The sequence below is a fragment of the Centruroides vittatus genome, unplaced genomic scaffold, assembly GCF_030686945.1.
Source record: "Centruroides vittatus isolate TY-2023 unplaced genomic scaffold, ASM3068694v2 scaffold_3315, whole genome shotgun sequence".
NCBI lineage: Eukaryota > Metazoa > Arthropoda > Arachnida > Scorpiones > Buthidae > Centruroides > Centruroides vittatus.
In genome coordinates this window covers 2,928,423-2,943,998 of record NW_027122703.1, presented here as the reverse complement: position 1 = coordinate 2,943,998, position 15,576 = coordinate 2,928,423, and the positions used below count along the sequence as shown (strand labels likewise).

Genomic DNA, 15,576 nt, shown 5'->3' with positions numbered 1-15,576 from the left:
AATATAACTTAACTATTTATATTTCTCATTTTTAAGCATTATATCAGCATAATTTATTTTTAAAGTTGTTTTATTAGTATTAACAATCTTGTATTTTTTCTTCTATTTTACACACAATCTTGTATGTGAGTAAAATGGAGAAAAAATATACAAGATTATGAGAAAATGGAGAGAAAATACAATTGTAAGTGAAACAGGGGGAAAAATATAAGATTGTGAACATAATACAGGAAAAAAATACAATATTGTGAGTAAAATGGAGAGAAATATACAATATTGTGAGTAAAATGAAGAAGAAAGTACAATATTGTGAGTAAAATGAAGAAGAAAGTACAATATTGTGAGTAAAATGGAGAGGAAGGTACAATATTGTGAGCAAAATGGAGAAAAATGTACAATATTGTGAGTAAAATGAAGAAAAATGTACAATATTGTGAGTAAAATGGAGAAGAAGGTACAATATTGTGAGTAAAATGGAGAAAAAATAATCTTGTATTTTTTTCCTCTGTTTCACTTACAATCTTGTATTTTCTCTCCATTTTATCACAGTCTTGTATATTTATTCTCTATTACACTCAAAACATATTTTTTCCTGTTATACTGACAATTATTTTTGTTTATTAATACTTTCAATTGCATATATGTTTCTTACTCAAGCCCAAAGCACTTACATTAATGAATTTTTTCTCCCGCACAATATTTACCAAAGTTCTTGCTTTCATAAGAAAAATAATATATATATATATTTTTTTTTTTCGAACTTTCAGATACTTTTCAACAGTATTTTCATTTTTTCTATTACATGATGATTTATATTACAGAAATTCTTGTATAAACAAGTGTTTATTATCGAAACAAAATTGAAAATCTTATAAAGTAACGTCTTTATAAATTTTTCTATATTTAAATACGAATTTACTTTGATTTTCGTTTATATTAAAGTAAATATTTATGAATGTGTTATGTCCGCTAAACATACAATATTTTATTATCGATTCATATTTATATTAATTTTATATTCAAATAAGAATTAAAATTATTCATAGAGGATGGATAAAAGTCAGTTAATCGAGATATACATAGAACGTTCATAAAATAGTGTAATAATACAATATATATATACAATATAAAAACCATTTTGGGTTTTTAACCTTTCTTAAACTAATCCTAAAAGAATAAAAAGAGCCATTCTTTATCTTATTTTAAGCAGATAAATAGTTGCTTTATTATTTTATGTTTGTTTTTTCATCATTTTTGACGTAAAAATTTACATATTTTTATAAATATTTAAATTGTTATTTTAAAAAATAACATTGTTCGGATTTATTTGATCGATTAGTGGAAAAGTACCATCAGACATAAAGATCAAATGTCAGATGATTTTTCTATTGACAAACTCTATTAGCAATTATCTCAGCCTGCGATTTGTCGCCAAGGTTTTAGCGATTTTTTCAGAAATGGAACTGTCTAAAAATCTAAGATGCTGTCAATAAAGATTTATAAGAATTTTCTTTTCGTATCAATTTATATCTCCATTTATCTTTTATTGTTATTTTATCATTATCGTCCACTGGTATCGACGTCAAACGTAATTAAATTATGCTATAAGTTATAGAGGAAGTGTAACAAAAGCCAACCCCCAAATTTGTTTCGGGTGTATTTCCTTCAATTATTGCGTCAATATATTGTGAAACATCGTAATATTTTCCTTAAAGGATTGTGTTTTTTTGGTATTATGATTCCTTAATCTGTTAAAAATCAACATTTTAATAATAATTATTTTTGTTACATAAAGAAGTTTGCTATTTCAAGAAAATGTTTCCGAAGTAGGCTCCCATAATAGGACCATATATTACTTTCCCGGCTGTTAGGTATACGTAACAAGGGAAAGTATTGTATTCGTTCCAAATTTGGCCCTCCAGGATTATTTCAAATCTCCACGTCTTAAGACCTGAACGCAAAAATTATTATTTTTTAAATAAAAGTTATGCAACTCGTTGCTGGATTTTTTAAATTGGTTTTACATGGCATTTATAAGAGTTAGAGGTTTGACCAATTCAACTTTAAGCTCTGGGAGTAAAACAGTTGGACGAATATAAGCTGGTGTTTTAGTGTCCACATTTTTAATTATACAATATTTTAAGTGCTTTTGCACGCCACAAATTTCGTATTCTGGCTTCAATCCCTTTATTTATTTGAAGATATAGCTTTAATACCTAAGGACATACTCTTGGATGATCGAGTTCTTAAGTTTTAATTTCTTCCCTTTATGCATTCATTCCATTCGTCTTAGAATCTGTAACAAAAAACCAAGATCAAGAGAGCCAGAAATTTCTTTAAACCAATTTATCTTATGTAAAATAAAGTGGTGTATTTAGGTTCTACAAGGGATTCGATAAATGTTCTCAGATTCAGCACAGAGAGCGATGGTTAATTAATTTAATTTTTTATGTTATGTTTTTATGAATTTAATTATATGTTTATTAAATATTTGTCAACTAAATTTGTAATTTAAAATATTATTTATACGATACTAAAGTTATTAGGTTAATTAAAATATAACTAATTAATTTTTAAATAATCTAAATAAAAAAAAATTAATCAAACTTCCACTAAAATTAATTGATTTTAATGAAAATTTTAGCCGTTTTTTAAACTTCATTTTTCTAAACTTTACTTATGTTTATGCTTTATATTAATTAAAATAAAAACGATCTGACTAATTCGGAAGAATATTTCACAAATTTTACAAGAAAAGAAGAGAGTATCGCTTATAATTATATATAAATACACCCTTATAGAGAGATAACATTCTTTTAATGATAACTAATTAATTATAATAAAAAAACTTAGTTTTTAAACTTTCATATTCATCTTTAATTGCTTCCAATTAAATTCTACACCTTTTTTAATTTCATTTTTCATATTTAACCTGTTATTAGATATTCTTTTTCTATGGATAATTTAAATATCAGAAGAAGAGAAAATACAATGTTATCCTTTTAAGGTTAAACAGCTTCTGTTTCAGTCAACCAAATCCAAAGAAGTCAAGGGAATTGGCATCACAACCCTTTATGGATATGTCCTTCTCGTTGGTGTAGCTAATTTCCATTCTCTAGTAGAGGTTCTTAAGATATTATTCGGTTAATCAGCATGTATGTGAGCTTGTTTGCCATGATGTAGAAATACTTTAGTGCATCTAATTTGGATACATAAATGGCAAATTTTCTTCAAATAATGGTTTCAGAACGTGCTTGACAAAGTACTGCCCACTTTCAAGGGCACACTGATAAGTGGAAGTGGACCTCTTCTCAACCCACAAGCATGAATCTTCGAAGATAGTTTTCTCTTCATTGCCAAATCTCTTCTGGTTCGTCTTTCACGTAACAAATTTTGCGGGTGCCATTACAATTGAGAAAATATAAACAACACTCATGCAAAGTCAGAAAATTCGTTCTTTTCCATCTGTCAAACGCCTTTCATATAACTTTCTCGTGTTGGTCTTTCGATTCTTTTTTATCGTAATCTGATAACTTGTAAACATCCGACTTTACCAGTTTGTCCACGTTCGGATCTTAGTGAATAATGCGATTAATGGACGACACTGATACTTGACACTTCTCTTCTAATGCTGTTTGGGTGAGAAGATTTGGTGTGGTGATGTAATTCTTTACTTTCTCGATGACCTCCTTCGTTCTTGTTGCGGCTGGTTGTCGATTCTTTGGAGTTGGTTAAGTTTCTTTGTGCGATGTTTTGTGGTAAATCCGACGTTAGAGATGGAGTGGCATTCACGTTTCTAAAAGGTACCAACACACTAAAAGTCTCGTACTTTTGGCTGTATGAAATTGGACGTTCGGAAAGAGTTGGGATCGCCAACTCCTGTTCAAAGATTAACATGCTAAAACGATGAAAGAATATTCAAACTTTCCTTGTTAAATTTGAAATTTCAATCATTGTAGAACGTTACGTTAGTAGTAGTAACAGGAAATTTTTCCCTTAAGAAGGCTGCAAATTCGTTCAAAAAAAGCCCCTGTACTTAAAAATGGAAAAATAACTGATTTAATGACAAATAACAAATTAAAGAAATAATAACCCTTAAAAATACATTCGTTTTCAAATGTTATAATTAATTTTTATTGCAGAAATTGAAATTTTACGCCTTTTAAATTTAGTTTTTCTAAAATTTAATCTATTATTAAATGTTTTCTTTCTCGTTTCTTATTCGAGTGGATACTCGTAAACGACAGAACATAAAAAAAAGGAGAATACTACTTAAAAGTAAGCGCTTGAGAAAATAAAAGTAAATCGCACAATGTAACCTATTAAGCGTTTATGTAAATGCAAAGGAAATTCAATAGTTTATGTGTAATTCAGTAAGTATTCGTTGTAGATCTTATAAATAATTTATTATAAACGTCTTAGTGAAAGAATTGTTTATTCTCTATAACCTTCACGAAGCTTCTACGAAGTCTATCAATAATTTATTTTACTTTTAAATATTCTAAGAATTTAAAAGTATATTTTTTAGAAGGTCTTTGTAATTAAATTATGATAAATATATATATATACTTATATTTCCACAGATTATTATGTAGTAATTTATATAAATTTTCACTTATCCATTCGCAAATTGGCTAAATTGAATTTTTGTACTGTTTCGCCTGATGTAAGGTAATTTAAATGGTTATTTCTTTGATAATAAAAGAACAAATGTTGATTCGCTTGAGTTAAACGAGGAGAAAATAATGTGATCAATCACATTTAATGAGTAATAAGAGTAAGCGGATGATTTTAATGGAATAGACGAATAGACGGCAAGGTTATAAATAGTAAACAAAGTTCACTGACTGAATTATTAAATAAAACACATCCTTTATGTCAATCACAGTTAATCAGAGCCTAACGATCTTACTAATTAGCTTAAATTCCCAGTGATCTTTATGAATAACCATAGCCTACAGCTTTTTTCTGCTTCAATATGTGAATGGTCAAATAATAATAATAATAATAATAATAACAAAATTAGAATAAACGTATTTAAAAATTCTCCGAAATTAAAAATAATAATAGAAAATAGCAGGTTTTTAATTTTTATATACTTAAAACCAGGTATTAAATGTACAAAAGTGCGTAAAAAACGAACATTTTCGGCATTTTTTTTAAATATTAAATGTTATTTCTAAGTTTAAAATGAATACTATTAAATATTTTTAATAAAAATCTTTACTTTATTACAAAAATAGAGAAAAATCATTACTGTTATCTGTAAATACAGCGTATGGAACAAAAAACTTCAATATAAAATATATATATTTAAGGATTAAATCTCGAAATATAATCTAATAAAACGAATTTTTCATGAAATATATTTTATAAAAAAAAATTTCAATAGTAAGATTTTCAATTTTAAAGCCGTAGTAAAGTTTTTATTGCATGAATTTGAGTTGGAAATGATTTAAAACTTGTTTATATTCATGAAACGATTATGTAAATCCATAAATGTACGATTTAAATGTATATATATTTATTTATATATTCAATTATAGAGTATTTTCTTTAAAGAACTCGTGATATATAGAATAAAAATTGTCTCAAAGTATACATAATTTTCTTAGTAAAGCAAGAAGCATATCTTAAGACATAGCTTGAAGAATTCCCAGTAGAGATATTAAAATTCAAGATGTTATAGTGCTGGAAGCAAAGTAACTTTTACTTTACTTCTTAGCAAAGATATTAAATTTATCGTGTCTTTCATGTATAGAACACAATACAATACAATAGAAGAATCTTGAACTTGCGTGGATGTAGTGCATAAATTAAAGATCAAATATATATAGTTCTTTACCAGATAAACTCATATAACATCTATTAAATTGTTAGTGAAGAGATAATATTAAGATACTGCACTTAAATAGATAATAATGAGTGTAAAAATTGCTTCCTGTTACTATTAATCTTTAATACTTTTAATGGTCATTGGAGTATCAATTTGATACTCGAATGACCATTAAAATTATCTGATTACTATTATTAATATGATATTTAGAATTGAAACATTACTTTAATCATAATTACTTATGGGTGTTTCTCAAAGTGTGGTACGTACTGGTTACGTGGCAGTTTACTGTCAAAGAGAAAAATTATTGAATTGTCTTACACGTATAAATTTTATATGAATTCTCCTATTCAAGTTGTGATTATAAAGAAAAATGCTATTTTTGGGTATAGATTTTCAAATTTTGTATGCTATTTCATTAAACAAATTAGTTTTTTATGTAAATAAAGAAGTGATTTCGAAGGTGTGAGAGTATTCCCTTTGCATGGCTGTAAGAGCTGGGAAGAGGATGCAGTGGAGGTGCCAGGTTTCCTCTAAAAAATTTATTTCAATTGATTTTTCATTGAATAAAATTCTAATATATGGAAAGGTAGACGTATAAACATTAAGTTTTATTTTTAGAGTAGGCGTGAGATAAAAATAATCCTTTTAATAGTGTTTACATTTTATAAAATTAATTTTCAACAAATTCAGTTTATAATGAATGACAAATTCAATAGTTTTTTTCTCTAGAGATACACGATGCTTTCATCAAATAAATATTTATACATGTCTCGTCTTAAATGTTTCTATAATTAATGAATAATATAATTAAAACTGAATTTTCTTATTAAGTATGTTAAAGATTCTTAAAAGAATTAACTTAATATATTAAAAATACTCGAATAATTATTAATAAAAATAAATAAATTGGTAAAAATATAAAGATTGTAGCAGGAAAAAAAACAGAATCCATTAAATAATGAAGGATTAACTAATGAATTTGAGTAAAAAAACTTAGTTAATTGAATCAGTTATTCGAGAAACATGCAAAGGATAATGATGTTTTTGTTTGCAAGCTTTCAAATTATTTATAAATCTTAACTCATTGTAAATCAAATCTATTATTTTTTTTATTCTGGTACAGTATACTTATTTTAAAATGTATTAGTCTTTTTGTAATAATGTAATAAAGCGGAAGAGCCTAAAAATATAATAAAAGTCTTCGTATTGTGTACTATACCACAACAGAAAAGGGTTGATTCTTCTGTATTTAATTGTATTCTTATGGTATACAAAGAGATTCCAAATTATTTTTTGTGTTTCCTCATTAAATTATAATAATATCTATGAAATAAGATATTTAATTTATATAATTTCAGATATATCATCAGCATAAAAACAGAAAAAATAAAATTTAATTAAATGTTTTTATTTATACTAGAATTTAGTATTAATAATATAGATATAAATAGAGATTATAAAATAAAAAATTCGAGTAATTTATAAAATAAAGCTTATAAATGTTAACTTATTTACTATTTTATATATGTTGTATACATAATTATACATAAATTTTGCGTACATTAACGTATAAATAATACTGTATATTGACGAATACATGTGAAAGGATCATTTGTTTTTCTTACAATACATAAATCTTTCAATTAAAGTTACACGTGCCTGAAAAAATATTTTTAGGGAATTTTTAAAAATTAGGAATTATTTTAGGGAATTTTTTAAAACTGGAATTATTTTAGGGAATTTTTAAAAATTAGGAATTATTTTAGGGAATTTTTAAAAATTAGGAATTATTTTAGGGAATTTTTTAAAACTGGAATTATTTTAGGGAATTTTTAAAAATTAGGAATTATTTTAGGGAATTTTTTAAGACCGGAATTATTTTAGGGAATTTTTAAAAATTAGGAATTATTTTAGGGAATTTTTTAAAGCCGAAATTATTTTTAGGGAAATATGATACCATCAAAACGTTTCGATCTTCAAGAAGCGTCGAAGATTATTATTCAAGATTCTGCACACAATGGAGCAGGTGTTCAAAAAGTAAAACTTTTATAAAATTACAAATGACAACGAAGTGCAGCTGAGTACTGCAGGTAGTGCACGCATCTCAGGGGCACTTTTCGCATAACCGCATAATTTGTTCGATTAATGGAAAGTACTGTACGTTAATGGAAACGGTTTTCAAATTATTTATACACAAAATAAATAATATTGAGCATTAAAATTTCGTTTAAACTAAAGTAATTTTGTTATATTCTACAGTAAAAGTGTTGATGTTTAGCATAACTTCCACGAAATTTAATCGCGTGGAAATGAATTTATTCAGCTTTTGGGCATTTGTTTCAATACTTCAAAATATTTACGAATGAATTACTATTCCAATCATTTATTTATTGAAATTTTCTTATTTTAATTTCGTCTCGAATTTATTATATTTCTATCTTCAGCGATAACATTATTGAATTTTCTGCATGTTTCAATGGTATAACGATTTCTAGACAGTCAACAAAAGGTTTTTTTCTCTCTGAACAATAACAATCTGACTACAAATCCGAATCAATTGGTTTTCTTTCTTATTCAAAAAGTCACTTCCTTCTTGATTTGTTCATTGAATAGGTAAAATGAGGCAGAAGTACTGTACTTTCCCGTCACACTTCTCTTCCAACTTACTATTATAGAATATTTGTTCTATCAACTCAATTCAACCGAAGAAAAATCCTTAGATACTCGATCACAAATTGCATATTATTCTCTTTTTCAATATGTCTGATTTATTTTATATCAGAAACAATTTCTGTGCAGTTTCGTGATATTTCTTGGGGCTAAAACTTAAGCAAATATTACAGTTTCTTACATTAAAATCGTTAAAATTACTAAATCTTTACGCACCAATAGATTCGTCATAGAGCTCTGTATAACATCTACCCTCACTTATGGGAATATGGGCCATATAGGGCCCCAAAACGTAAAGTTTTGAGATTCTTTTTGTTTTCTACACTTCTTCCTGTATTTCTATAAATTAAAGGGGCCCTAATGAGAGACAGAAAGGGCCCTAACACTTAAAAATGTGAGACTTTTTTGTTTTCAATACCTCTTTCTGTTTCTCTGTAAATTAAATGGGCCCTAATGAGGGGGTGTTGAGAGAATAACTAATTTAAATCCTGTTTAAAGCTTTATACTTTGTTGCATTTTACTGCCTTATTCATCCGAAAACATGATAAAATTATCATTTTAGACTTATATTAGTATCTAATTAATAAAATTAACATTTTTCAAACTTATCTCTGAAGTGGGGAGAGGCCTCAAACTAAAATATTTCAGGTTTTCGATATTATTGAGCATATTAAGGCATAATTTTTAAGTGTATACCAGTTTACACAATAATTCTACATCCTACTGATGTTTAAGAGGTTTATTGTTTGAGATAATAACAATTTAATAAAAAGATTTTCTAAATTTAGTTTCTGTTCCAGATAAAAGAATCCAATTTTGATTTTTATTAAATAAAATGCTTTAATATCGATTACTCAACACGAAAAACAAAGTCGAAGCAACAGGAAATCGCCAGTTATATGAAAAAATGACATTTTTATATGCTTTTTCACCTTAGAAACGAGTAAATAAAACGTTTTTCTCTCTACAAAATAAATAAGTTTACATGCAACAGACAAACTGACGAAGTAAAAAATTGATATAGATGATATCTATTTTCTTTTTACGTTCGTTCGTTCGTCGGTTTGTCCGTTCTCAAAGATTTTTGGGGAAGTAAAATGTCAATATTAAATATGTAACAATAGCTTCTTTGTGTATTTAAAACTCTAGTAGCAACGATTAAAACTAGATTTCTGTTACATAAAACTCTATCGATTGTCGCGCTATTTGTCTTTTCTGAGTGTTTTTAATGTATTTTTTTAAATCTTCGATGAATTACGTAACTTTAGTGGCAAATCAATACTTATTTGTATGACAAAGGCAGCATTCTTCAAGGCTTTCAGAGTATGTAATTTCGTGCCACTCGAATGACTCGTAATTTGTTATTACGTCGTCGTTACGTAAGAAAATTTCTGCAAGTTCATCTTTTCCTTATTATATTTCTTTAAAAATAATATAAATATATTTTCTTTTTTTCTCTTCAAATTTTCTACCAAAAGTAGCAGAAAATTATATAATTTTCAAACATTTATATTAAGTTAAATACCAAAAACTTTGTTTTCGCCATTCTCATTAAAGGTTGCGATTCGCAAATAATATGTACATATAAAGAGTAACCAAAAAGTCAGTTAATCGTTGAAAAACTAGAAAGTTAATTTAAAATATTTAAACATGTTTTCACGATTTCAATTCAAAAATTTATCCTGAAAGAATAGATGACCCGCACGACTCTATTGTTAAAGGAAAAGTATGATGTACAGGGGCAAGCCACTACTAATTTGAGGTGGAGAGCATATATTTTAAATTAAATAAATTAATAAAATATGATTTAAAATTGCAGCCTGTCATCGTGACGTCATAATAAATGATGGCTCGTTCTAACATCGATTTACCGTTGGCATTCGACTTGATCTCGTATTAATATTAGTAGAAAGTCTTAATTAAATTCTTATTTTTCTATATAATTATATTAAAATTTATCTTTAATCGTTTTAAAAATATTTACTCGAAAGTCTAGTTTTAAACTGTTATGTAAATATTACAGTTGATTTAAAATACGGATAAAAATATTTAAAATTAATGTAAATGGCATTTACATTTTTAATGCCGCATATTAAATGTCTTCTTCCTCATAACACTTCATCTTCCTTCGGATAACGCTAAAGATATGCACAATTTTAACTCTTCCAGATATAAATTTTGTATAAATGCATCTTAAATAGGTAATTTTTATATTTTAAACTATACTTCTTTCGTCTTGTAGAATTTAATTAATAAATTTGCATGGTTCCTGTTTCTCGTATGCTTCCTATTTAATAAATTTGCATAGTTTATGCCTTTTGATTACAATATATAAATCAATTAAGTATATATTCGTTAAAATTTTCACATTTTTTTCTTTTTTAATAATAAATAATTAAAATTATTCATTGGACTGCAATTTGAAAAAATCGTAGACTTGTAAATTCCCATTGGGTTGTTCCTTCTGTCCATTTGTATATCTGTTTTTCCTTAATATAGAGAATGAAGTTAGAATAAATTAATTTAAAATATTATCTGGATAAATTTATTTTTAAATAATCACTAGAAACAATTAAACTTAGACACTGTAAACTTAGGATAAGATTAAAAATTAATAACGAGTTTACCTTCCTGGATGTTATGTATAACAGAGGGAAAGTATGGCCATAGAACAAAAAATGACCCACAAGATTTTTATATTTTTGGACTCGATGGATCTTAAAACGTCGAGAAATGAGGAGTTTGTTGGTTTTTTTTCCCCTGTATATAATACAGAATGTTAATATATGTGGGGGTGTACTGTACGTATGTTTCTGTGTGTTTGTGTGTAGGGCACGATTCTGTTCACCCAATTTGAAGCATAATAACTCCTGTTCCTTTTGCCGAAAATTTCTGAAATTTTGCAGAGAGGTTTGCGAATTATGGGCATTAATGCTACTAAATTTTGGTGGTTAAAGATCGAGGCGGTGGGAAGATAGAAGAGAATCTTGTGTCATATGTCGAGTAGGGCCGGACTTAATAAAGATTTTACTCGTTATTAGCATATACAGTTTTTTTATGAGAACTCACCGCGAACTTCAAAATTAAGTCTTTTTCTACTTCATGCTAATTAATAATATAAAAGTTTTTAAATAAAATTACATAACAGATGGCGTCATACACAACTTTAACTTTTCGTAAGTATCTGTTTAATTCTCCATTTTTTAAAGTAGTGATATAGATAATATTTTCAATTAATTTAGTAATAAATCACTACTTTAAAAAATGGAGAATTAAACAGATACTACGCTATAAAATTGGATTAAAAATTAAAAATTAATCAGTTATATTAAAGAATTTCAATAAAAACAATTATTTAATCATTAAATATGTAAGAAAGTTTACTGAGTTTTTAATAAACTTTCCGAAATTAATATTACTTTTAAAAAAAATAACTTTTTTTATGTTATTGAGAATATATTTGAAATTCTGCTGAAAGTACTTTCTGAGGAACTTATTTTCCAATTTCAAACGATTAATAACTTTTATTTCGCTTAAATTTTCATAATTTTCAACCAGTTTCTGTTTACCGAACGTTCCTTATCACTTCTTTCCTCTTCACTTCTTTCATCATTAATGTTTCTTTCTTTTCAATTTTTCTAGATGTCAAGAGATAAAAACTCTATACAAGAGAAATTTATTGAATTTCCCATTTTCTTTTAATATATATACAAATATAGAAAAATAAAGTAAGAATGTACTAATTGTGAAAGACTTACTGTCCTTAATTCGAATATTATTGTTAATTGTCTAGTTGGACTTTACTTATTAATGGGACAGAAATTATTACTACAGGTGGTATAATAAAGAAATTTTGTTTTTTCCTGAACTAACTCTCATTACTGTGCCATTCTTTAAACACCAGTATAAAGTCCTATTAATAAGTAAAGTCCAAGTAGACAATTAACAATAATAAGAACATACCAACTTATATATATATATATAATTTAGTATCGTAGATAGAAATTACATGGCTGAAGATTCTTTTACTTATATTCCATTTTTATTTAATTTAAACGTCTTTTTATATTTAATTTAATGTATTATATTAAGTTATAAGCCCGATAATTAATCACAACTTTATACAGTAAAATCTATATAAACCTGTATAAAACGGGTTTATATAGATTTTACTTATATTTTTAGACTTGAAATTAAAATAATTAAGGCAAATTTAAGTTTAATCGTAATTAAATTCTGAACAGGTTTTATTTTTTTAATTAATAATAGAGAAGTGTAATTCTAAAAGAGGGAACTTAACATAGTTTCAAGGTGCATCATATATAATTAAGGAATTTGTCCAATTACATTAATTCCGGTTGGCCTTATTAACAATCTAATTAGAAGAAGTACAATTAATTTTTGGTTAGTTAAATAAATGTTATAACATTAGTAAAGCGTGTTAATTATTTTCAGACAAATATTTCGTAGAGGAATACCAAAGATGAAAACTAATTTAACTTTTAGTAATGACAGCATGGTGGAGGACAGCAATGTGAATGGAAGCGTGGAACAGGTTCGACTCATCTTACCTTATAGTGTCATTCTTCTATTGGCTGTATTGGGAAACGTTCTTGTTATAGTCACACTAGCTGTCAACAAGAGGATGAGAACAGTTACAAACGTCTTTCTTCTAAATCTGGCCATCAGCGACTTATTATTAGGAGTTTTTTGTATACCATTCACTTTAACAGGGGTTCTTCTGAGAAAATTTGTGTTTGGTGCCGTCATGTGTCGACTTATCTCTTATTTACAAGGTAAATAATGTTTTTATCGTTTAATTTAAATTATTTATTAAGCTACAATTTAAAAAAATTGTAGACCTATAAATTCCCACCGTCGTTCGTCTGTCTGCCTGTCCTTCCGTAATCTCGAGAACGGCGTTAGATAGATAAAAGGTTCTTCGTAACGGATTTTAAACTTTTATATAAAAATTTGAAATTTTTGGGAAAACTGAATGGTGTAAATCGACTTTTGTTTGATTTTTTACAGCTGTTTCTGTAAGTGTCAGCGCTTGGACCTTAGTTTCCATGTCTATAGAACGTTATTATGCAATTTGTCACCCTCTAAAATCTCGTCAATGGCAGACTCTGAGCCACGCTTACAAAATGATCGCCATTGTTTGGTCCGGTTCCCTCATCTGTATGTTTCCTATCGCATATCTGAGTAAATTACAATCCATCAAGGGTACAGGTAAGCCAGTACAAAAAAGAAGAATTACTAAATAAACATAAAAGTTTTTATGTATTAAATTAATAATATGCAAATGAGAATTCGTGGTAAAAAATCAATAACCTGTAAAAATTTAATTATGAAATGACAATGTTTGCTTTTTGTAGATAAATATAAATGCCGAGAGAATTGGCCAAATCTTTTTACTGAACGACTTTTTACTATATTTTTGGACGTCGTGCTTCTAGTTGTACCTCTTGTTATCATGTCTGTGACTTACTCTCTGATTATTAGAACACTGTGGAAGACTATAAGACCCATACACGATTTCGAAAGTACGTAAACTACTGTTAAAACTATTTTTTTTTTAAATTTATAAAGTTATTTATAGTATAAAGATAACGATTTTATTTATACAGTTCGCAGGAAATCCAACTTTTCCAGTGAATTCACAGAATCTACAGCTTGGACATCCGATAAATTATGTCATCCAGTAATAGGAAAAGAGCATCTGCTCCAGAGGGAAGCAGTTAGAAGCAGCAACCTAGATAGATCCCTTCTACAGAAAAAACGTGTTATCAAAATGTTATTTGTAGTGGTTTTAGAATTCTTTATTTGTTGGACACCTCTCTATACCATAAATACTATCAGTATGTATGATCCCGAATCTGTTTACGTGGGCCTAGGATATTACGGTATATCTTTCTTCCAGCTTTTAGCTCACAGCTCTTCGTGTTGTAATCCAATCACGTATTGCTTCATGAACTACAAGTTTCGTCAGAGTTTCCTGGCTTTGTTTCGCTGTCAACAAAACAGATGGAGAACACACGACGTGTCCTCTTTGGCTGTTGTCAACTCCTCGAGACATCTTAACTACGTCAAGACTAAAAAGCTATACAAGAAGGAAGAAAATTATGTAACGTGATTGTTTTTAAATTAATTTCTTCTGTTAATATATATATATATATTATTTATTTATTTAAATTCTCTTCTACTTTATTCATCTTTATTTTAAGATAATTATATACTGTATGAATGTATATTAAATATAATAAATAACTTAATTTAATTGACTCTTTAATCAATTCTCTATGCATATTTGTCTGGTAAATTATCTTACCCCTTACTTTTTATAGTAGAATACAGTAAAACCTGTCTAAAGCGGAACCTGTATAAAACGGAAACCTGCCTAAACAGGAAAAATTCTTAAAAAAGCAGCCATTTTCTGTGTTATAAAAACACCTGTGAAGACAGGAAACCTGTTAAATCGGTACCTTACGAGTCCGGTTTACACAGATTTTGCTGTATATAAGAACAAAGACTTAATGTTTATTACCAGTTACATGATATTACCTTGCAATCAGATCACATAGCAAATTGTCTTTTTGATTTACTGAATAACATAGAGTCAGATAAATATAGATTTATTTTCACAGAAGTTTGTCAAAGAAATTATTATTATTATTTTTTCCATTATATTTCGTTATTAAATAAGTTATCCTAGCAAATTACTGGATACACTTTTTAATAGAAAGTAAATCTTTTGTTAGATGAGACATTCCTTTTTCTTTTATTTGAATAAAAATCACTTTAAAATTTTTAAATTTAAACTGAAAAAATGTAAGTTTTAATCAGATAAATTTTGCTATTATTTTTTTTTTTCCTTTTCTGAAATATTTTAAAGTTAAGTCGTTTTGGAATGAATGCGTAAACAGATGTCAGAAGTTTTGATTACTTTTTATTTTCCGTAGAAGATTATTAAAAATTTTACTTTGCCATCGAAAAAATAAAAATTAAAAAAAAAATCTCATTAAATCGATTTTGAAAGATGTTATTTTAATTATTTTTCAATATTT

At 27.0% G+C, this 15,576-nt stretch overlaps 1 protein-coding gene across 2 annotated transcripts in view; it reads left to right on the top strand.

The window, feature by feature from the left end:
• LOC136988607 (cholecystokinin receptor-like) overlaps positions 1-14,748 on the top strand; it is a 46,985-nt gene extending 32,237 nt beyond the window's left edge. For both annotated transcript variants that reach the window (XM_067286511.1, XM_067286512.1), the window contains exons 2-5: positions 12,965-13,305; positions 13,541-13,741; positions 13,888-14,055; positions 14,140-14,748. In XM_067286511.1, coding sequence (XP_067142612.1) covers positions 12,993-13,305; positions 13,541-13,741; positions 13,888-14,055; positions 14,140-14,645 — 1,188 coding nt within the window. In that variant the 5' untranslated portion in view covers positions 12,965-12,992 and the 3' untranslated portion in view covers positions 14,646-14,748. The remainder of the gene's footprint in view (positions 1-12,964; positions 13,306-13,540; positions 13,742-13,887; positions 14,056-14,139) is intronic.
• The last annotated feature ends 828 nt before the right edge of the window (positions 14,749-15,576 follow it).